Source organism: Homalodisca vitripennis, chromosome 8 (assembly GCF_021130785.1).
Source record: "Homalodisca vitripennis isolate AUS2020 chromosome 8, UT_GWSS_2.1, whole genome shotgun sequence".
Taxonomy (NCBI): Eukaryota; Metazoa; Arthropoda; class Insecta; order Hemiptera; family Cicadellidae; genus Homalodisca; species Homalodisca vitripennis.
The window spans coordinates 90,803,600-90,825,449 of NC_060214.1; the positions used below are offsets into that span (position 1 = coordinate 90,803,600).

General features: G+C 35.7%; 1 protein-coding gene across 1 annotated transcript; it reads left to right on the forward strand.

The window, feature by feature from the left end:
• Window positions 1-492: 492 nt before the first annotated feature.
• Window positions 493-12,258, forward strand: LOC124368265. The gene is made up of 8 exons (XM_046825540.1): window positions 493-626; window positions 1,006-1,913; window positions 2,851-3,302; window positions 3,400-3,758; window positions 7,332-7,426; window positions 8,728-8,880; window positions 9,484-9,639; window positions 11,258-12,258. Exons 1-8 carry the CDS (start codon window positions 493-495, stop codon window positions 11,464-11,466), a joined length of 2,466 nt encoding a protein of 821 aa, XP_046681496.1. The 3' UTR covers window positions 11,467-12,258.
• The last annotated feature ends 9,592 nt before the right edge of the window (window positions 12,259-21,850 follow it).

The following is a 21,850-nucleotide window of genomic DNA, read 5'->3' on the forward strand; positions in this document are numbered from 1 at the left end:
GTGATCGCCGGTTAACTGTTCAAGAAATCTCGTCGGAAATTGGTACCAGCTACGGGAGTGTTCAGTCTGCAATCACAGACCACCTTGGCTTCAGAAAAATTAGTGCTCGCTGGGTTCCTAGGTTGTTGACCGGAAATAAAAAACAGGTCAGGTCGGAGATTGCTGGGAGACTTCTGCAACGATTTCAAGAAGAAGGTGAAGATTTTTTGAGGCGCATCGTCACATGTGATGAGACGTGGGTCCACCATTACAATCCCGAATCGAAAATGGCAAGTAAGGAGTGGCGAAGGAAGGATGAAGGCTGCCCAGTGAAAGCCAAAACTCGTCTCTCAGCCGGAAAAGTTCTTGCAACAATTTTTTTTTACTCAAAGGGAGTTCTACTCATTGATTTTCTTCACGATCAATGAACAGTGAATGCGGCTTACTACTGCCAGGTGCTACAGTCAGCAAAAACCAGTTACCGGAACAAAAGACGAGGTGTGCCCATTAGAGATGTCATCCTTCTCCATGACAACGCAAGGCCTCACACCTGCATTGTTGACAAGGGATAAATTGGAAGAAATGGGCTGGGAAACTCTCGAACACCTTCCTTACAGTCCAGACCTGTCCCCTTGTGACTATTTTTTGTTTGCGCCCCTGAAAGAATCACTTGGAGGAAAACGATTTGAAAACAATGAAGATGTCGAAAAGCACGTGCGCGATTGGTTAACAACTCGCCCTCAATCTTTTTATGAACAGGGAATATTCAAGCTTCCAAATCGGTGGCAGAAGTGTGTAGATAATGCAGGAGACTACATTGAAAAATGTTGAAGGTATAGTTTCTGTATAGTATTATTCAATAAATATAATTTTGAAAATTACCGTTTATATTTGATTTGCCTAGTAATTCAACAAAAATAGTAATCAATAAGTAGTAAGTATACTGATGATAATTACTATTTTAAAATAGGATTATAGTAGGACATTGACTTAATTATGTAAATTATTATTCTATTTTTGTTTTAGAGAATGTTTGGTGGTGAAGAAAGTGGACATATTTTCTGAATCAGTCTTAGATGATTCGTCTGTTCTCGAACACAAGAATAAAGATATTGAAGAAAGTCACAATCAGGTTATTGATGCTTCAGGGGATGAGACTGAGGATGATGAATTCTTTGTGTTACCATCTCAGACAGTCAAAGAATTCAAATCCAACCGGAAAGATAAAAGTAATAAAATGGCAGATTTAAGTTTAACTGAAGATATTTTTGATCCATCTGTTGTGGCTAAACATTATAAAAACAAAGATTCCTCTACATCAAAATTGGAAATAAACAGTAGCAAGGATATCTTTGAACTAGAAACACAAGGTGATGACTTTGATGGCGTTTGTAAATCCAGTGTTGGAGTCCCCGAGGACAGAAATTTAATGGATATTGATACTGAGTGTGTATTTAATACAGAAGCACAATTAACAGTGAGAGATCAGAACAATCAAGATGACACATCCATTTTTGAGGCGGAAACCCAAGAAATGGGTCTAAGTCAACTGCAAATCCAAAAAGCAGAAAAAAGTTGCGATATTGATATTTTTGATGCAGAATCTGAGTTAGCTGAATGTCAGAGGGAGCTTCACAACAAAAATAAAGAATTTGAAAGTTCAGGGAAGGAAAATGTTAAAAATGAGGACAAATTAAATGATATGAACAAAAGTGGAACTGATAACGTAAACTCTTCAAATGCCTTAGAAGAAGATGAGATAAGTGACCTTGCACTTTCAGCTGTCTTATCACAAGTTAACAGTAGTTTGGAATCACTGAAAGCCTCGAATAATGGCTTAAAAGACATAACAAAAGAACTCACACAACCAAATGCAGACAATAAAGATCAAGAAAATGGATCTGGAAGCATTGTTGCTCACAAAGAGCAAAAGTGTAACCATAATATACTAGAACAGACAAAAATTAAAGCCACAGTTAAAACAAACACAAATACTTCTTTAGTTAACACGGCAAAATGTATGGCAAAGAAATGAAGACAACAGTGGTACCAGTAAAAACTATTTAAATCAAGATGGACTGAAAATGAACTGACAATCAAATCAGTATAAGTGAGACTTGTTCTTCAAAACGTATCTCTTCAAATGAAGATATTGAAGAAGCTCTGACACAAATAAATACTAAATTAGTTGAAAATAAAGAATCTGGTTGTGATACTTACCAGGAAAATAGGTCACTTGAACTTGCAAATCAAAATAATTTTAGCATATGACAAAAGTATTAATCCTCCAATCTTGAATATAAATAAAGGAAATCAAAAGGCTCAGACTGAAAAATCCACTGATTCTAGTTGTTTTGCAGGTGATTCAGATAAAGCACCACTACTAAATTCAACCATGACAAGTTCTGAAGATCCGAACCTAAAATGTACATTCAATAACATTAAAAGTGAATTTGAAATAAAGAAAGAAATTTTTTGTGACATAAACAGTGATGAAGATGATAATTTTTCTCATGAAGCAACACAAGTTAATTTGAACATTTGTGATGTGAAAAAGAACAATAGCAGAATATTTGAGCACTATGAAAAAGGCTGTAAAAAAGGAACAAAGTATTGATGCTGAGGAAACCCAACTAAACTTGAATCTTTATAATTTGTTTGCTGAAACAGAGGTAAATGAGGGAAATCTTAAAAATAAAATTGATATCTGTGAAGCTGAGACACAACCAAATTTGCAGTTAGAAAAGCCAAGCTTGAATGAAAATGATAGCACTGACATGGAAGATGAAATGGAAATGCATAAATCCACTAAATTAACAGGTAATGAATTTAAAAAGAAAATAACTAAACACGAATTTGATATTTGTGAAGCTGAAACACAACCAAATTTGCTGTTAGAGAAATCCATATTGGAAGAAAATGGAAGAACTAATATGGAAGATGAAGTGGGCTTTGAAGCTGAAACCCAACTGAATGTACGACTAGAGAAACCCAACTTGGATAAAAATGGAAGAATTAATGTGGAAGATGATACGGGCTTTGAAGCTGAAACACAACTGAATGTGGGGCTAGAAAAACCCAGCTTGGATAGAAATGGAAAAACTAATGTTGAAGACGAAGTGGGCTTTGAAGCTGAAACACAACTCAATGTACGACTAGAGAAACCCAGCTTGGATAAAAATGGAAGACTTAATGTAGAAGATGAAGTGGGCTTTGAAGCTGAAACACAACTCAATGTACGATTAGAGAAACCCAGCTTGGATAGAAATGGAAAAACTAATGTGGAAGATGATGTGGGCTTTGAAGCTGAAACACAACTCAATGTACGATTAGAGAAACCCAGCTTGGATAAAAGTGGAAGAACTAATGTGGAAGATGATGTGGGCTTTGAAGCTGAAACACAACTGAATGTGGGGTTAGAAAAAACCCAGCTTGGATAGAAATGGAAAAACTAATGTTGAAGACGAAGTGGGCTTTGAAGCTGAAACACAACTCAATGTACGACTAGAGAAACCCAGCTTGGATAAAAATGGAAGACTTAATGTAGAAGATGAAGTGGGCTTTGAAGCTGAAACACAACTCAATGTACGATTAGAGAAACCCAGCTTGGATAGAAATGGAAAAACTAATGTTGAAGACGAAGTGGGCTTTGAAGCTGAAACACAACTCAATGTACGACTAGAGAAACCCAGCTTGGATAAAAATGGAAGACTTAATGTAGAAGATGAAGTGGGCTTTGAAGCTGAAACACAACCAAATTTAAAGATTCTGAATCCCAGGTTGAATAGAAATAACAGAACTAATGTGGAAAACAAAGTTAAAATGAATAAGTCCACTAAATTGAGAGAAGAGGAGTTAACTGAAAAATGTATATCTGTGGCCGATATGGAAATTTGTTCCACTGTAGGGCAAAATGTGTATATTTCTACAATCTTAACATGTGAAAGTACAAAGAAAAAGCTCTTGAATGACAAACCATGTGACACTTTAAATCAAAGCATATTCTTTAATGAACCATGTTCATCATCCACACCATTCAAACCCTTTAATAATGTAAACTCTACTCAAGTTATTAAGACAAATAACTTGCACACTCCAAAAAGAAAGCCTAGTAATGAAGTTCTGTCCGAAAGCCCAATTTTATAACCTTCAACAGAAGATTTGATAGCAGTTGCAGACAAAACACCTGAGTATAGTCATAAAAGCAATTTAAATTCACAGCGAAATAAAAATGATTATGGGCCTTTGATTGTAAATAGAACACCTAGAGCAAAGAGGATGGCGAGAAAAATGGCTGAATATTTACATCAGGTGAAAGAAGAAGAAACCAATTGTAATGAACAATCTTCAGCAGTCTTAAAAAAAGTTACTAAAAACCAGAAAGATAGTGAAGAAACTAAACCTGGCTGCAAAAAAAAGGTGTTGTAGGAAAATTAAAAAAAGAATTGAGTAAAGCAGACTTTATTGAAAAAAATAATTCCAATGAACTGGCTGAAAATCCTGATGATTTTACAAAACTAAATTTAATGCACTCATATGTGAAAATTGAAAAATATTGTAATGAGTCTTATCAAGAATCTCTTGAAAAGAAACAAAGTTCAAGAACTTTTAAATCTGAACCCAAGATTGATCTAAAACCTCCTACGAAAGAACAATCTAGTAAAACTAGCACTTCCCAAATTGATGATTTACCTCCTTTGAATCAAAATGAAAAACAGATTAAAAAATCAAAAAGATTAGCTCAGATTGCAACAAATGAAAATGTACCTAACCGATCCAAAAAAGAAAATAAAACCAAAACAAAGGATGTTACTGTAGCAAAAACTAATGGTATAAAGCAGGAGGTAACATGTAAAAACTCAGCTGAAGAAAATTTACTCAACAAAGAATATGTAGAAATAATAGTTGAAAAATCAGAAAAAAAGACAAATGGTAGTATAGTAAAGGAAAATGAAGTTAGATCTGAACTAGAAGATAATCAATCTCACAAGGATCTTAATAAGTTATCAGAAGCTAGCCCCAGAAAAAGTAGCCGTTCCAAAAAGGGCAATTTAACTGGTTCTGAACTACACAAAGACCAATTGTCCTTAAAGGAAGTCAAAGTATTGGAGAACAAAAGGAATGTGGAAAGTGATACATCAAAAGAAGAGAGTACACATCCTCTATATGAAAATGAAAAACAGTTAAAGAAATCAAGAAGGATAGCTAAAATTGCAGTAAATGACACATTTTCTGATCAATCAAAAAAGCGAAATAAAAGCAAATCAGATAATGTTGTTGTACCAAAAACTAATGGTATAAATCAGGATGTTACTTATAAAAGCACCGCTGAAAGAAATATACTTAATAACGACTGTGTAGAACTGATAACAGAGAAATCAGAAAAAAGCACATGTGTTAATATAATAAAGGAAAATAAACCAAAACCTCAAGTAAACGGCAATGAATCTCATACAGAATTGTATAAGATACTAGAACCAATCCCGAGAAAAAGTAACCGATCCAAAAAAAAGAATTTAGCTGATTCAGAACTACAAAAGGATCTTTTGTATGAAAATGTACCTCTAAAGGATGTTAGTGAATCAATAAACCAAAGGAAGCTGGAAAGCGATAAATCAGAAGACTTGAGTAATATGAAATCTTCTAAATCATTTTCTCATTTTAAAGAAATTAATAATAAAACAAATTTAGGTTACAAACTTAATAAAACTAGGGGAGAACCAGAACTAACGGACATTGGATTGGGCAGTAATTTCAAACGCACAAGAGTAAAACCTGCTCGATTCCGGGATGCTAATGTTGAATCAGATTCTTCCATGGAAAATGAAGGAAAACGGAGAAGAAAAAGAGAAAATAACGAATCTAATATTTTAGAAGAGAAAAAAATTTATGTCAAATCCTTAGTTGAAGATTCTATAAAATCAGATTCTCCCACTACAAAGGAAACTTTTGAGTCAAAAAGACAAAAAAGAAAATTGGTATCTGAAAGTTTAGAGCTTGCAACTTCAGGAAAAAGAACCAAAAGAAGCACCATCAAATCTTCAAGTAGTAATGACAGCGCTCAATCAGATTTATCCCGAAGCATTTCTCCAAAACATTCTGTGTCGAGGAGAACAACGAGGAAAGGAACGTCTGTATGCAATGAGCCAAATTCTTCAGGAGAGACTTCACAAAGTCGTAGGCCTGTTACTACATCTCAGAATGATGATGTCAGCATTGAATCAGAATCTTCTACGAATGGAAAACATGGAAAGAGTAAATCTAAAGTCCAGAAGAGGAAGGGAACATTTGGCAGTTCTGAGTATATGACTTCAGAAGATGAAACAAAGAAGACCACAAACACTGATGACCCTTCCTTTGCAGTTCCGTCAAGAACTAGTTTCCCCAAGAGAACAAAGCAAAGCGAGTCTGCAAAAGATCATGGTAGCCCAGATAAAGCCAGAAGTACTTCAAGGACTCGAAAAACAAGTGACAAGGTTGAATCTAGAAGGGGTTCTAGAAGTGAGAGTGTTTTCAAGCGAAACCTCAACTAGCATTCGATCAACGGTGAGTTTTAGTTTGTTAATTTAAAGTAGTTTTGTTCTTTGTAGTTTATTTACAGAATTATTAATATTCTATTTGCAACTCTATCTTTTTAGACCTCTAGCTTTCCAGTGAACTGACCCTCCAGGTTACAAACACTGTTAACCTTTGGAGTTGTATTAGAGAATGAGGAGTTCTCTTCACTTTGCCAATTGCACAATGACAGCATTCTTAGTCATGACTTTTTAGAAGATTGTATATGGGAAAGTGTGCTATTGTGGTCTGAGTTAGCTTAATTTAGGTAAACTAGGACTATTGTATTGTTTAGTGTGGGTAGAACGCGTTATAGGTTTAAATGTAGTAGAAATTTCCTGAGGTTCTCTTCCTGGGGAGGGGGGGGGAAAGAAAATTGTTGTTGTTATTATTTCTATAAACAATACCAACATTTTATTTCTATTTGGATGCTGTGGAGTTTAGCACGCTGCTCGGAAACAGTTAGTGGAAACTGTGTTACTGGATATTCTTGCAAATTGGGAAAAGAAGTGAACAAAGTCAATTGATTCATTCCATAATAATTTAACCATGACAGAAGCTGGAAGGCTTAAGCAATTTAAGTTAATAGTTTTTCGTTTAACACCCTCACTGCGGCTTTATACTGAGTGACACAACTACTATTACTCTGATTCTGTGCCATAAGGCGTCTGCTGCAGCCAACGTGTTAAATTGAAATATTTCTCTATATTTAACAGTTCTTCGTTGTAATCTATACTAAATATTGTTACTTTCAACAGTTCTTCGTTGTAATCTATACTAAATATTGTTACTTTCAGAGTGAGAGCCCTAGGCGATCAGTTTAAAAGAGGCGAACAAGTTTTGTTTACCGGATTTAGCAACGCAACATATGAAGCCAACATAAAAAAATTAGGTAAGCAAAATTTAAATTCAATTATTTGTGTCGTAATTTTATCTTCCATAAGCACTTTGCAAATCCTTCATTAATTAGTTTACCAATCTGAAAATTCATGACTATTTTTATCTTGTACTCTTGTTTCAATTTGCACTTTTTTCAAAAATGTGTCTTTCAGAGCTTAGGCAATACAACAGTCCATAAAGTACAGATTTCTCCTTTTCATATTTCTGCCCCTCTTTATTTATATGCTTGCTGCCCCTGTGCACATACACAGTAGGTTTGTAGCTCCTTGAACTTATGTAATTTTTAATGTGGTCGTGAAACGAAAAAAATATGAACGAATTTTTACAAAGTTGTATTGTGATACAGTTTGCAAGAATAGAATTTTTATTCAAATCTATCTAAAACAAAGGAATGAACTGATCTAAAGAACGATTTACGTACTCTACACACATTGCTTACTATACCATAGCCAACAGTGGTATACTGTATAACATAACACTTGTAGTGCGTTATTTAACCCACTCCTGGAAATTGTTCATGCCTTTTGCATATGTTTTGACTGTATCTTCTGAATTATGATAGCTAACATAATATTTCCAATTCAGATTTCTAATAACTAATGGATTATGCTTAAATTAAGGATTAATTTCACTCTTGTACCATTTAAGCAAAAAAAATTCTATAATTCAAAGTAAAAAGGCCAGACTTAATGGTGATGTACTGATTTCGCTGGGCTAATAGCCACACTGTTACAAAACAACGCAATATTCTGTTCAATTCCTCCAGAACTTTTAAGGTTGACTGTCCTCAAAAATCTTTTTTACGAGTCTGCAAACTTTTGATTCATTAGGTGCTTGATTACACTAGCTCAAAGTCACCTGATAGTAGCCGCACAATTCTCTCCACTCTGTAAAATATTTTGACGATTAACCCTTGTTGTGCACAAGTAATTTTCTCCAACGTTTTCACAATCCAAGAACGAGAGAAATACCAGGTGTGTCAACAATTGGAATGTTCCCGGAAATAGAAACAAGGTTAAACTTTGTTGCCTACAATAAACGAAATTTTACCAGGCGTTTTAAAACCGGCGCTTTTTGTGAATCACATACAAGATTTTTTATAAAAATTTACAAAGCGTCTCTGTAAAACCTACAAAATTCAGTGCATACTTTAAAGTTTCTCATAGGCACTTCCAGTGTAACTAAAAAATCCATAAATTATTGATGGCCTATTAAGGGTTAAAATTGCAAACCATTTCAACTTATATTTTATATAGTCAGTACTAATCCGTGTACTCTCCCATGTGTGTGTAGGTGGAACTGTGGTTGACTCTCCTGACAACTGCACTGTGCTTGTTACTGACAAAGTGCGTAGAACTGTGAAGTTCCTGTGTGTGCTTGGTCAGGGCAAGCCTATTGTCGACCCCGAGTGGATCGAGAAGTCGTGGCGCTGCACATGCTTTGAAGGTAATTGTGTTGAACATCTCAAATTCGGATTTGATTTTTTTCGAATTTTATTTATGAGGAAGAATGCAATATTCATAACAGTAGTACAACCAAGAACTCTGTAAATAGTGACAAAACATTGTAATATTACGTCAGAAACCATTAAGGATTCACCCATCAATTAAGAAGTTAATTTGTCTTGCAAACAAAATTTTGAGAGAAGTATTGAGGACATTAGGATGGAACTGAAGGACAGAAGTAATTGAGAGAAAAAAAGAACTTCGATTTAGACACTTTCAGATCAGATCAGAAAGGCCACACTCTGCAGTACAGATATTGTATATAGTTATATGCATGTAATTCAGTGGATTGTTTTTGTTGCCTTATTTAATTGTAACAGTTGCAGATAGTATGTTGCCGCATATTATAGTTCTGATTTTTAGAAAAAGATTATTGACTATTTTCAATTTATTACATTTTACCAGTTGTAAATACATTCTCGTTTGCTATTGCAATTGTTCTAGATTACTAGTGAATCGGTTTTGCTTTTTACGTTTAAAAATAGTTCTAAAGTTACCATATGTACAATATTTGAATTTAGTTAATCTTGTATTTTGTCTGTAGACCCTATGAATCATCTGCTATTGGATGTGGAAGCCCAGTCGAGATTCAATTTTGATCTTCGATTAACGATAAATGAAGCAAAGAAGCAGCCAATGTTAACTGGCTATACAGTCTATGCAACGCCCAGCGTTAAACCTCCCCCAGATGACATTAAGAGTAAGTAGACTAGTGGATACAATTATTGATATTTAAACTTCACAAGTGTACACATGTGCATTGTCTCAATGGAAGAGGATCATTCTTGTTTACATAAGGATGTTTTTTCTTGATTCCAGTGCAATTACAAGAATAATACAGTTATTGTTTTTATTTTTCAAAGTAATCAACAAAATACCGTTGCCAGCTAATTTCACCATCTTTGCGATCATTGAAGCGTTTGCTCACTGTTGTTCTTTTCTCTATGAAATGTAGTAGTGTATTCATGTTTTATTCTCAATTTTGTATTGATGTAGAAACTCATCAGGATTCTGATAGATAAGTAGTAAAAAACAGCCTTAGAATCGACAACACAATTGTATTTATCTCCTCTGGAAGTAAACACGGTACCCATCGTGTAAAATCCATGCCAAATTTAAGACAATGTACCTTGTGAAAAAACATGTGGCCTCAACTATTTTGTGCACTTTGATTCGTCGATCACTTTAAGGTTAAAACCATGGATTTGTCAGTTATATCAGATGTAGTCACTTCCTCTGGACATCCAGAACTTCATTCATCATTTGTGGATATACGACCATGTTTATACTCATTTACCAGCTTTGATCTCTTTTGGTATTAAGCTCTTTGAAAAAAGTACTGTTGGGAATCGCAAAAAAAATTGCAATATAGTTGGTATCTTGTAAATTTTTGCTATAGCAATACTGGGTTTTTGTGTTATTTGACATTTAAAATTCTTAACAGGCACTCTTTTGTTAATAGCAAAGCATACACACATTTTTTTTTTTTTAGTTTTCCTCTTATTCATAATTTATGTTTAAAGTTTGGTATCTGTAGTTTTCATGTTCTAGAGATAAAAAGTTCTATTTATAAAAAATACAAAATGTTGGTTAGCGGCTTAATGACACATTTGTCTATCTATGTTTATATGATATTTTTTATTTGAAGTCATAAGTACTATCAACGAAAGAAGTTTAAGACACTAAACGCCATGTGTGTTTATATATATATAATATATAATAATAATATATATAATATATTATATAAATAATATATAAAATGTGGCTTTTGGAAACGATCTGTCCCAAAAAACTCCCAAACAAGTTGCAATCTCAAAATTGATCTTATTAATGTCTCTGCTAAGTTCATTGACCAATTTGGTATGCACATTTCAACATGGCCCGTTTAAACTTTTTTTAAATCCACAACTCTGTTATTTATGAACCTAGAGAAAATACAAAATATCTTCTGAAATACTTATAACACTTCCCTAAACCTTTTTAAGGTATTGAATACATTTAAATCCTCAACAATCATTTAATAATATTGCAGTTTCACAAAATCTATGTACTTCTTCAGACTGATAACAGAAGGAATATTTTTTATTTGCATAAATAAAATTTTCCTAATGTTTCTGATCCTGTATAAATGAAATAATACATTGGTGCATTTGCAGTAAATATAAATATGTAAGAAATCCTTATGATTTTACTATTTTATTTTACCAGAAGTCATGGTAGATTAGGTGTAGAAGTATTTATGGAAGCAGACCTCCTATTTTTTTACGTTATTTAGATAGATTTTTCTCAGTAATAGATGTTTCCTTTCTCTTTTCCAGGTATAGTAGAAAGCTGTGGTGGAGAGTTTTTGCCAAAGGTTCCATCCAAGTGGCCGGACCAGACGATTGTCATATCTCATCCTGACGACAAACCTCTGTGGAAGAAGCTTAAAGTGAAGGGATCAACTCCACCAATTGTGGCAGCGGAATTTTTGCTCCTGGGTGTTTTACAACACAGAATAGACATTCAAACTCACAAAATATCTTAACACTCGAAATTTTACTCTTGAAACCGGTGAATCACATTTTAAAACAATTTTTAGTCATAACCACTGTCAATATAGTTTTTTATAAATATATAATTTGTTGAGTTTGCCCATGACGGAGTAATTTGAATTTGTACTTTTTCAGTTCCTGTTCGTGTAAGGTGGCGCAAGTTGATTTTTTGTTGAGTTAATTCTTCAGAATTTAAGTCACAACCCTTTACGATAACTTCCCTGGAAATAAGAATAATTGAACATAATTAACTACCTACCACTTTACCAGGAATATAGCTATTTAAAGTTGTCATTTTCAGTAATGTTAATGTCAGGCCCATGGAAAACAGCTGATAGTAAAGATATGAGTTTGTACGTAATTTATATGAATTATGACAAGTGAATGACATGTTTTATGTCTATATATGTTTTATTTATATTTATTTTTTATATTTTATTTATGTCATAATATAAAGAATATTATTACCCTCAGTAATACATTAAATACATCTTGTAAAAATTTCATATCCTTATTTTTAAGTCTTCCGTGTAATTTCAGAATGGTTCATATTACTCCTGAAATAATTGCAATTCCTCATTGAATGATAAACAGTACTATTTTTGCTGTCTAGTAAGAAGGATATACATTGTTAGTGCAGGGAAATGCTGTGAGCAGTCCCCATACTAGGATGAAAAATGCCAGTGACATTGAAAGGAAATACAATATCTGTATTATATGTTACCGCAGTAGTCTATGTACTCTATTGGGTTCTAGACCGTCAATATATAAACTTTATATTGTTATTTGCTCTTTTTATTCTGTATTATTGTAATGATGTTTTCTTCTGACAGCTGACATAGTGATAATTTATATTGAGTTACGTGTTTGTACCAATAAGTAGTGGATATTTTAATCCAACAAACAGTTTAAAAGTATATTATTACTACTATTGCATAAATGTGCACAAACTGTGTTCTATTTTTGTAATATATAATGATTGCAAATGTCCGAAATCCTGCTATTCTTCAAAATCACCTACCATCAATAAATATCTTTACACAATATATGTTAATAAATTCTTTTTAAGCAAAAAAGTGTTACGATTTAGTTTACCTTTTGTCAAATGAATGAAGTTTGTATACATTTGAATTGAATTGTTTACATTTTTTAGCGCCTCTAGGAACTGTTTTTTTGAAGTAATTACAGAAATGGACTTAAATTAAAGTTTGATATTCATGACGGGGGAATTTTTGTTAACTGAGTTAGAGGTAATGCATGTTCAAATCCTGTCTTTGACCATAGGACTTTTCATTAGCACCATAGATGTTTTACTGTATCGACTCTCTCCCTTACTCTGTTTGATCCTTACACAGGCCAGTGGTCCATGAGGATAGGCAAATAAGACTTAAAAAAAAGTCATGCCTTTTTCTCCCCTTTTTTTAAAAGAAGGATAGTAGGGTTGTGGACTTTTTCCATCATTGTATGTTACAATAATAGAACACTGCGTTTTTGAGGATTGAAATCCATCCCCATTTCTCAGGTATCAAAAACCCTAATAGGCTAAAAATGCAAAAAAAAGGCTTACCACAAAATAAACTATATTTGACAACAAAAAAATGTACGTAAAAAAATGTTGGAGTTCATGACTGGTACAACAACAACATGAATTCCAGACTGATAAGGATGAACCCAAGCTATGTCACTGCACAGAACCAAGAGCACTACACTATATGTGTTACATGCACAAGTGATGGTGGCAGACTGTCTATTCAGGAATGTGTAAAGAAAACATTGCTGGTTATGACTTAATATTTTTTAACACTTTCCCTACGACATGAGTCTTGTGCCAACATTAGGACAGCAGCGATAGTGGCAGTGTGTATCCACCGCTGTCAGTGTGTTATACAGTGATACCTCTTTAGCTGTATTATTTGTTGCTAACACCTTCACTGCGACATGAGTCTTGTGCCAACATTAGGACAGCAGCGATAGTGGCAGTGTGTATCCACCGCTGTCAGTGTGTTATACAGTGATACCTCTTTAGCTGTATTTGTTGCTAACACCTTCACTGCGACATGAGTCTTGTGCCAACATTAGGACAGCAGCGATAGTGGCAGTGTGTATCCACCGCTGTTAGTGTGTTACACAGTGATACCTCTTTAGCTATATTATACGTTGCTAACACCTTCACTGCGACATGAGTCTTGTACCAACATTAGGACAGCAGCGATAGTGGCAGTGTGTATCCACCGCTGTCAGTGTGTTACACAGTGATACCTCTTTAGCTGTATTATACGTTGCTAACACCTCCACTGCGACATGAGTCTTGTGCCAACATTAGGACAGCAGCAATAGTGGCAGTGTGTATCCACCGCTGTTAGTGTGTTACACAGTGATACCTCTTTAGCTGTATTATACGTTGCTAACACCTTCACTGCGACATGAGTCTTCTACCAACATTAGGACAGCAGTGATAGTGGCAGTGTGTATCCACCGCTGTCAGTGTGTTACACAGTGATACCTCTTTAGCTGTATTATATGTTGCTAACACCTCCACTGCGACATGAGTCTTGTGCCAACATTAGGACAGCAGCGATAGTGGCAGTGTGTATTCATCGCTGTCAGTGTGTTACACAGTGATACCTCTTTAGCTGTATTATATGTTGCTAACACCTCCACTGCGACATGAGTCTTGTGCCAACATTAGGACAGCAGCGATAGTGGCAGTGTGTATCCATCGCTGTCAGTGTGTTACACAGTGATACCTCTTTAGCTGTACTATATGTTGCTAACACCTCCACTGCGACATGAGTCTTGTGCCAACATTAGGACAGCAGCGATAGTGGCAGTGTGTATCCACCGCTGTCAGTGTGTTATACAGTGATACCTCTTTAGCTGTATTATATGTTGCTAACACCTCCACTGCGACATGAGTCTTGTGCCAACATTAGGACAGCAGCGATAGTGGCAGTGTGTATTCATCGCTGTCAGTGTGTTACACAGTGATACCTCTTTAGCTGTACTATATGTTGCTAACACCTCCACTGCGACATGAGTCTTGTGCCAACATTAGGACAGCAGCGATAGTGGCAGTGTGTATCCACCGCTGTCAGTGTGTTACACAGTGATACCTCTTTAGCTGTATTATATGTTGCTAACACCTCCACTGCGACATGAGTCTTGTGCCAACATTAGGACAGCAGCGATAGTGGCAGTGTGTATCCATCGCTGTCAGTGTGTTACACAGTGATACCTCTTTAGCTGTACTATATGTTGCTAACACCTCCACTGCGACATGAGTCTTGTGCCAACATTAGGACAGCAGCGATAGTGGCAGTGTGTATCCACCGCTGTCAGTGTGCTATACAGTGATACCTCTTTAGCTGTATTATTTGTTGCTAACACCTTCACTGCGACATGAGTCTTGTGCCAACATTAGGACAGCAGCGATAGTGGCAGTGTGTATCCACCGCTGTCAGTGTGTTATACAGTGATACCTCTTTAGCTGTATTTGTTGCTAACACCTTCACTGCGTCATGAGTCTTGTGCCAACATTAGGACAGCAGCGATAGTGGCAGTGTGTATCCACCGCTGTTAGTGTGTTACACAGTGATACCTCTTTAGCTGTATTATACGTTGCTAACACCTTCACTGCGACATGAGTCTTGTACCAACATTAGGACAGCAGCGATAGTGGCAGTGTGTATCCACCGCTGTCAGTGTGTTACACAGTGATACCTCTTTAGCTGTATTATACGTTGCTAACACCTTCACTGCGACATGAGTCTTGTACCAACATTAGGACAGCAGCGATAGTGGCAGTGTGTATCCACCGCTGTCAGTGTGTTACACAGTGATACCTCTTTAGCTGTATTATACGTTGCTAACACCTCCACTGCGACATGAGTCTTGTGCCAACATTAGGACAGCAGCGATAGTGGCAGTGTGTATCCACCGCTGTCAGTGTGTTATACAGTGATACCTCTTTAGTTGTATTATATGTTGTTAACACCTTCACTGCGACATGAGTCTTGTGCCAACATTAGGACAGCAGCGATAGTGGCAGTGTGTATCCACCGCTGTCAGTGTGTTACACAGTGATACCTCTTTAGCTGTATTATACGTTGCTAACACCTCCACTGCGACATGAGTCTTGTGCCAACATTAGGACAGCAGCAATAGTGGCAGTGTGTATCCACCGCTGTTAGTGTGTTACACAGTGATACCTCTTTTAGCTGTATTATACGTTGCTAACACCTTCACTGCGACATGAGTCTTGTACCAACATTAGGACAGCAGTGATAGTGGCAGTGTGTATCCACCGCTGTCAGTGTGTTACACAGTGATACCTCTTTAGCTGTATTATATGTTGCTAACACCTCCACTGCGACATGAGTCTTGTGCCATCATTAGGACAGCAGCGATAGTGGCAGTGTGTATTCATCGCTGTCAGTGTGTTACACAGTGATACCTCTTTAGCTGTATTATATGTTGCTAACACCTCCACTGCGACATGAGTCTTGTGCCAACATTAGGACAGCAGCGATAGTGGCAGTGTGTATCCATCGCTGTCAGTGTGTTACACAGTGATACCTCTTTAGCTGTACTATATGTTGCTAACACCTCCACTGCGACATGAGTCTTGTGCCAACATTAGGACAGCAGCGATAGTGGCAGTGTGTATCCACCGCTGTCAGTGTGTTACACAGTGATACCTCTTTAGCTGTATTATACGTTGCTAACACCTTCACTGCGACATGAGTCTTGTACCAACATTAGGACAGCAGCGATAGTGGCAGTGTGTATCCACCGCTGTCAGTGTGTTACACAGTGATACCTCTTTAGCTGTATTATATGTTGCTAACACCTCCACTGCGACATGAGTCTTGTGCCAACATTAGGACAGCAGCGATAGTGGCAGTGTGTATTCATCGCTGTCAGTGTGTTACACAGTGATACCTCTTTAGCTGTACTATATGTTGCTAACACCTCCACTGCGACATGAGTCTTGTGCCAACATTAGGACAGCAGCGATAGTGGCAGTGTGTATCCACCGCTGTCAGTGTGTTACACAGTGATACCTCTTTAGCTGTATTATTATGTTGCTAACACCTCCACTGCGACATGAGTCTTGTGCCAACATTAGGACAGCAGCGATAGTGGCAGTGTGTATCCACCGCTGTCAGTGTGTTACACAGTGATACCTCTTTAGCTGTATTATATGTTGCTAACACCTCCACTGCGACATGAGTCTTGTGCCAACATTAGGACAGCAGCGATAGTGGCAGTGTGTATCCACCGCTGTCAGTGTGTTTACACAGTGATACCTCTTTAGCTGTATTATATGTTGCTAACACCTCCACTGCGACATGAGTCTTGTGCCAACATTAGGACAGCAGCGATAGTGGCAGTGTGTATCCACCGCTGTCAGTGTGTTATACAGTGATACCTCTTTAGTTGTATTATATGTTGTTAACACCTTCACTGCGACATGAGTCTTGTGCCAACATTAGGACAGCAGCGATAGTGGCAGTGTGTATCCATCGCTGTTAGTGTGAAGTGAAATGTACGACCATAAAACTCGATGTGTTTATATAGAAATGAAGGTTGAAACAAAACCAAGTCTACATGTTAGTTCATTCTCGAGATATAATGCAGACATATAGACATAAATAACACTTTTGTTGACTCTAGAGTGATAGGTTTTGCTAACGCTCAGCCAATGAATTATGTTAATTTACTCTTATTTATTTGAAAAAAATTATGGACTTGAAAAAAGTATAACATACTAACAATATACAAAATATTTGCCCTAATACTCCTAGCTAACAACACGATGCTAAGAACTACTATGTATGCTAGAATAAGGACAACATTACTACGAATAAAATATTTTATAAGAAGTTATAAAAAGGAAACTGTTGTATAATAGCAACAGGAAGCAAAGACCAATGGCGAAGTAGATCAAAACATATTGAGGCAATTGGCCTGCAACAGCTGCTAGCACTTTATTCAGGACCTTAAATACAATGCCATGTTTCATTTTATATCTCAGAAGCATGTATTTTATATGAATGTTATTTATATTTTATGGTCTCTTACATAGTATAGCTATGAAATATCTGATACAATTATGTATTTATGAAACTTGACATTTGGTAAAAATGGGTATAACATATAATTTTATACAAAGTTTGTCTTTAGTTATAAAAATTGATTTCAACAATAAATTGATGTTTTTATTCAACTAACAATTGCCAATACTTAAGACAAATTTTAAAATCTATCGAGTAGTTATTTTATAATAATTATGTAGAAAGTGTATATTCTAAATTTGCTTAGACTCCTTCGTGGTCTTTTCATATTATACAGTATAATTCCAAAACATTTAAAATCAAACTAGATATACCAAAAATTGGTTTAGTTCACTCTACACAGTAATTACACAAACAATGTAAAAGATTATAAACATATTTTTTTACTGGTTTTTATTCTTTGAACAGCATTAAATTGTTTCGTACTTTTTCGTTTATTAGAAAATAAGGCACTATTGCATAACCATTGTATGTTATATTTTTTCTAAATACTTGAAGATTTACAGAAAACGTCCCGAGCACTATGAATATGACGAGGATATGCCTGAGACACTTAACAGGATTAAAGAGTTGTAACTGAGAACATTGTTTTAAACCTTCCTAAAAATCAATTGTGCCACCTTATGCAACTATTTGGTTTAAGGAGAAACCTGAGTTTGTTTTGGTATAATTGTTCTTTATAAAGCAATAAAAAGCTAATAATTTTATATTCAGTTTATTATTAGAATTAGTATAGTGTGTTTTATAAAGGTGAGTGAAATATAAGTGGGATTTTTGGTTTTGTAGTTGTGTACCAATTACAGTGGGCAGCCTCGGAGATGTATGGGGAAATTCAATCTTATCTCCATGATCAGTTACTTATTAATTATTGTTAGTTCATTTTTTATGTAAATGGAAAAACTGTAGTATCAGCTTACAATTTCTTTTGGGTATTGTATGTAATTTGTAAGAAATTATGTAGGAAACAGGATTTTTATGGACATTTTCCATCATCCAGTGATACAAATCAGTAACACTATGTTTTGAGATCTGTAACCTGATCAGACTCAACTGTTGGATAAGTTCTTCCACAGATGAACAACCAATCTAACACATAACTACAACAGAGATAGTGATGGTGGAGTTGACACACAGTATGTATTTTCTGCTTTGTATCCTTGGTGGGTGCGGCCTCATAGCGCCACAGCTCATAGCGCCACAGCTCACAGCGCCACAACAAATGTGTGGCGCTGTGAGCTGTGGCGCTATGAGCTGTGGCGCTGTGAGCACTCCGGCCAAATCTGTGGCGCTATGACCTGTGGCGCTATGAGCTGTGGCGCTGTGAGCATGGATCCGATTATTTATTCGGTTGTGTTGGCGCTGTGAGCACTCGACCAAATTTGTGGCGCTATGAGCTGTGGCGATATGAGCTGTGGCGCTGTGAGCACTCGGGCCAATTCTGTGGCGCTATGAGCCAGTCTCTACTTTCTGGTGTTGCATAGCGCCACAACCTCCTATTGGTTCAAATTTATTAAATAATAACTTTGGAGGGGGACACTTGATGTAGGGGAAATACGGAGGCAGACAAGCGGCCCAACCACCGTCACGGCGCATGTAGTGGATAATGCAATGATATTGCAGTCGCATTTTAGTTATCTCTATACATAAGTTTGTTTTACTTCTTGATTACATATTATATCATACTATTGCAGTTAAAAACTGCACATATCAATTAGCAGCCCAATTCTTTTAGTATAGATTGTTTTTCTAAAGAAGATCGATTTTCACTCTGTTGTTCTTACATGTGTGGTTTGGGTGAGAAACACAGACTCGGTGGTGTTGCGCGCCAGGCGGAGATCCCACAAGCTACGAACTAAGTTGGCTGTCTCGCTCCGCGCATTCCAATCTTTATCTGCTCATCTTCCGGTCCCGACCTACGTTTTATTTCCTGGCCACATCGGCTGATGACTCGATACACCCAGTTCCTAAATAGTCTTTAATATTTTGGGCACTTGTTTTCCAACAACCATTCCCTTTTGAAGTTCTTGATCAATATACGGTAGCCTATACGTACAACAAAATTATAATGTAAATTAATTTGTACGATTTTTTAATAGCTTGGAACCCAATTCAGATTCCAGATGTTGAAGTTCACATTAAAAATACTTAATGGGGAGCCCATTGTGTGGTATATGGTTTAACACTGCTTTTCTCCACTGATACCTTTGGTACAATAAAAAATGAAAATTGTTACACCGCACAAGACAAACTAAAGATTTTGAAAGCATTTTAAAAACTAGAACACAACCATGCCATAAAATTGTTTACTATAATTTGTTTTTCTACAGGATATACCTGACGGAACCGGGACCCGAAGACCTCTCTTACATGCTAAACATCTTATTTCAAACTTCTACCACATTAAAGTAGTCTATATACCTATATCACATTGGAATAATCTTTTACTGATTAGGTTGTATTCACACATGTATTCAAGTAAAAGAAAAATATTTTGTATATTATTTTGGAATATGATAACCAAAAACAGTTTTGTTTAAAATTTAAGCTTTCTCCTCGTTAACTTATCATTATTCCTTATTCTTATTCTGCATTTTGTCTTTTGAAGAACGACATACAAAGAAATCAGGAAGAACCTTACAAAATCGGTTATCAGTTATTATTTTGAGATTTAATAAACACTGTATGATATTACACGTTCTGCATGTGAATACTGATAGGGATTTATCCTCATTAGACATTTATTTGTTTATAAATCAACCAGCTGTTACACGCGGCCGTTCCCTGCTCTTTCAAAGCACTTATGATGTTTGAATGTTGAATTTAGCTGCAATTCACAATCCTTTTATAGCAGTGTGTGGTATTTGACGCTGTCTCAAACTCCCCAAAGAAAGTCGGCGACGAAGAAGCTCAAAACGAAGCTTTAACACCTTTACATCATCAGAGACACCTACAAATAGATGGAGTGGTGTTCTCATTATCTCATCATATGCACAACTGAGTGCACTACTATGATCTGATACGGTCTCTAAGCACAGTGGAGCAACCGAGTTTTCTACACATAACGTAAATATGGTGGGAAGGGTTGGTTAAATTTGTATTTTGAATTTCATTCTGACTTTCTGACTATCTTTGGATCCCTTCAGAGGAATGAGGTACTAGGAGTCAAGCCTGAGACAGTGTCAGATAACAGAAGCTGCAATAAAAGGAAGGTGAACTGGAGCTACATTTAACATTCGAATTCAATACATCTTTCCTACCACAGCTATGTTATGTGTAGAAAACTGTTGCTCCAAGTTCCGTCCATTTCCGGTACTATTGTAGAGTTTTCCCCGATCAAGAAAATATATACTAACAGTAACCAACTTCGATCATACAGCGTCTTCTTTTGACTCTTTCAATTTTTTTTCGATCTATGATTCTTAAGGCGACATTTTTATAGTTAGCCTCTTTTTCCGATGAAGAAAATATATATCTTACAATGTGACTTAAAAGTTACTGCGGCCATATTTACGGTTACACTATTGGATTATGCTGTTGCACTTACAAAAAAATCATCCCATTTGTTGGTTTTTGGAATCCAACTTAGATTAATTTCTGATACTGAAGTGATTTTGATGTTTTCACTTATCAAGAAAAATTTATATGGGGTAGAGTGTGCTCCCCTTCCTTTTCTTTAGCTACAATAAAAATGCCATACACAATGTCAAGAGAGTTAACCATATTCGATTAGCTTATGTGCAAACATTCACTGCTTTGTGCAATAAGGTAGTTTTTATAACAGTGTTTAAATAGTATTTTCATTGCATCACAGTCATGGTTTATTGATTATTGGTGCAATCTAAATTTAAAATTAGACAATAACTTCGCTTTTGCAATCTGCATTATACGACTGATCAAGCACTTTAAAATAGTTTAATATTTTCTGAAATTTAAATTTTAACAAATGTTTCTGCCTCTTTGACGAAGTTCAGGTGAAAGTATTAACAGCTGTTAAGTATCAGTACACTTTGTATTACGTGCATAGCGCAGTCTTCGGGAATCAATTAAAATATTCCAAAATCAGCAACACTGTATAAATAAAAAAAACTTATTAAATTAAAAAATTTAAATTAGACCGGATTGTAAATCTATACCATTCTCGAATCTACCTGAAGACACACAAACAATGTCATTAAAATTGGTTCATGTGCTTAGCAGGGGTTCAGTGACGCACAAAAGAATTATATATATATATATATATATATATATATATATATATATATATATAATTATAATACAAAAATAATACATAATACAAATA

What these genes read in the sequence shown, in the direction of transcription:
- LOC124368265 (XM_046825540.1), top strand. Translation starts at nt 493, where the DNA reads ATGTCATCCTTCTCCATGACAACGCAAGGCCTCACACCTGCATTGTTG. An exon ending in TCCCCTTGTGACTATTTTTT is followed by an intron (nt 627 to 1,005) that starts GTTTGCGCCCCT and finishes TTTTTGTTTTAG; the next exon opens with AGAATGTTTGGTGGTGAAGA. An exon ending in GCGCTGCACATGCTTTGAAG is followed by an intron (nt 8,881 to 9,483) that starts GTAATTGTGTTG and finishes TTTTGTCTGTAG; the next exon opens with ACCCTATGAATCATCTGCTA.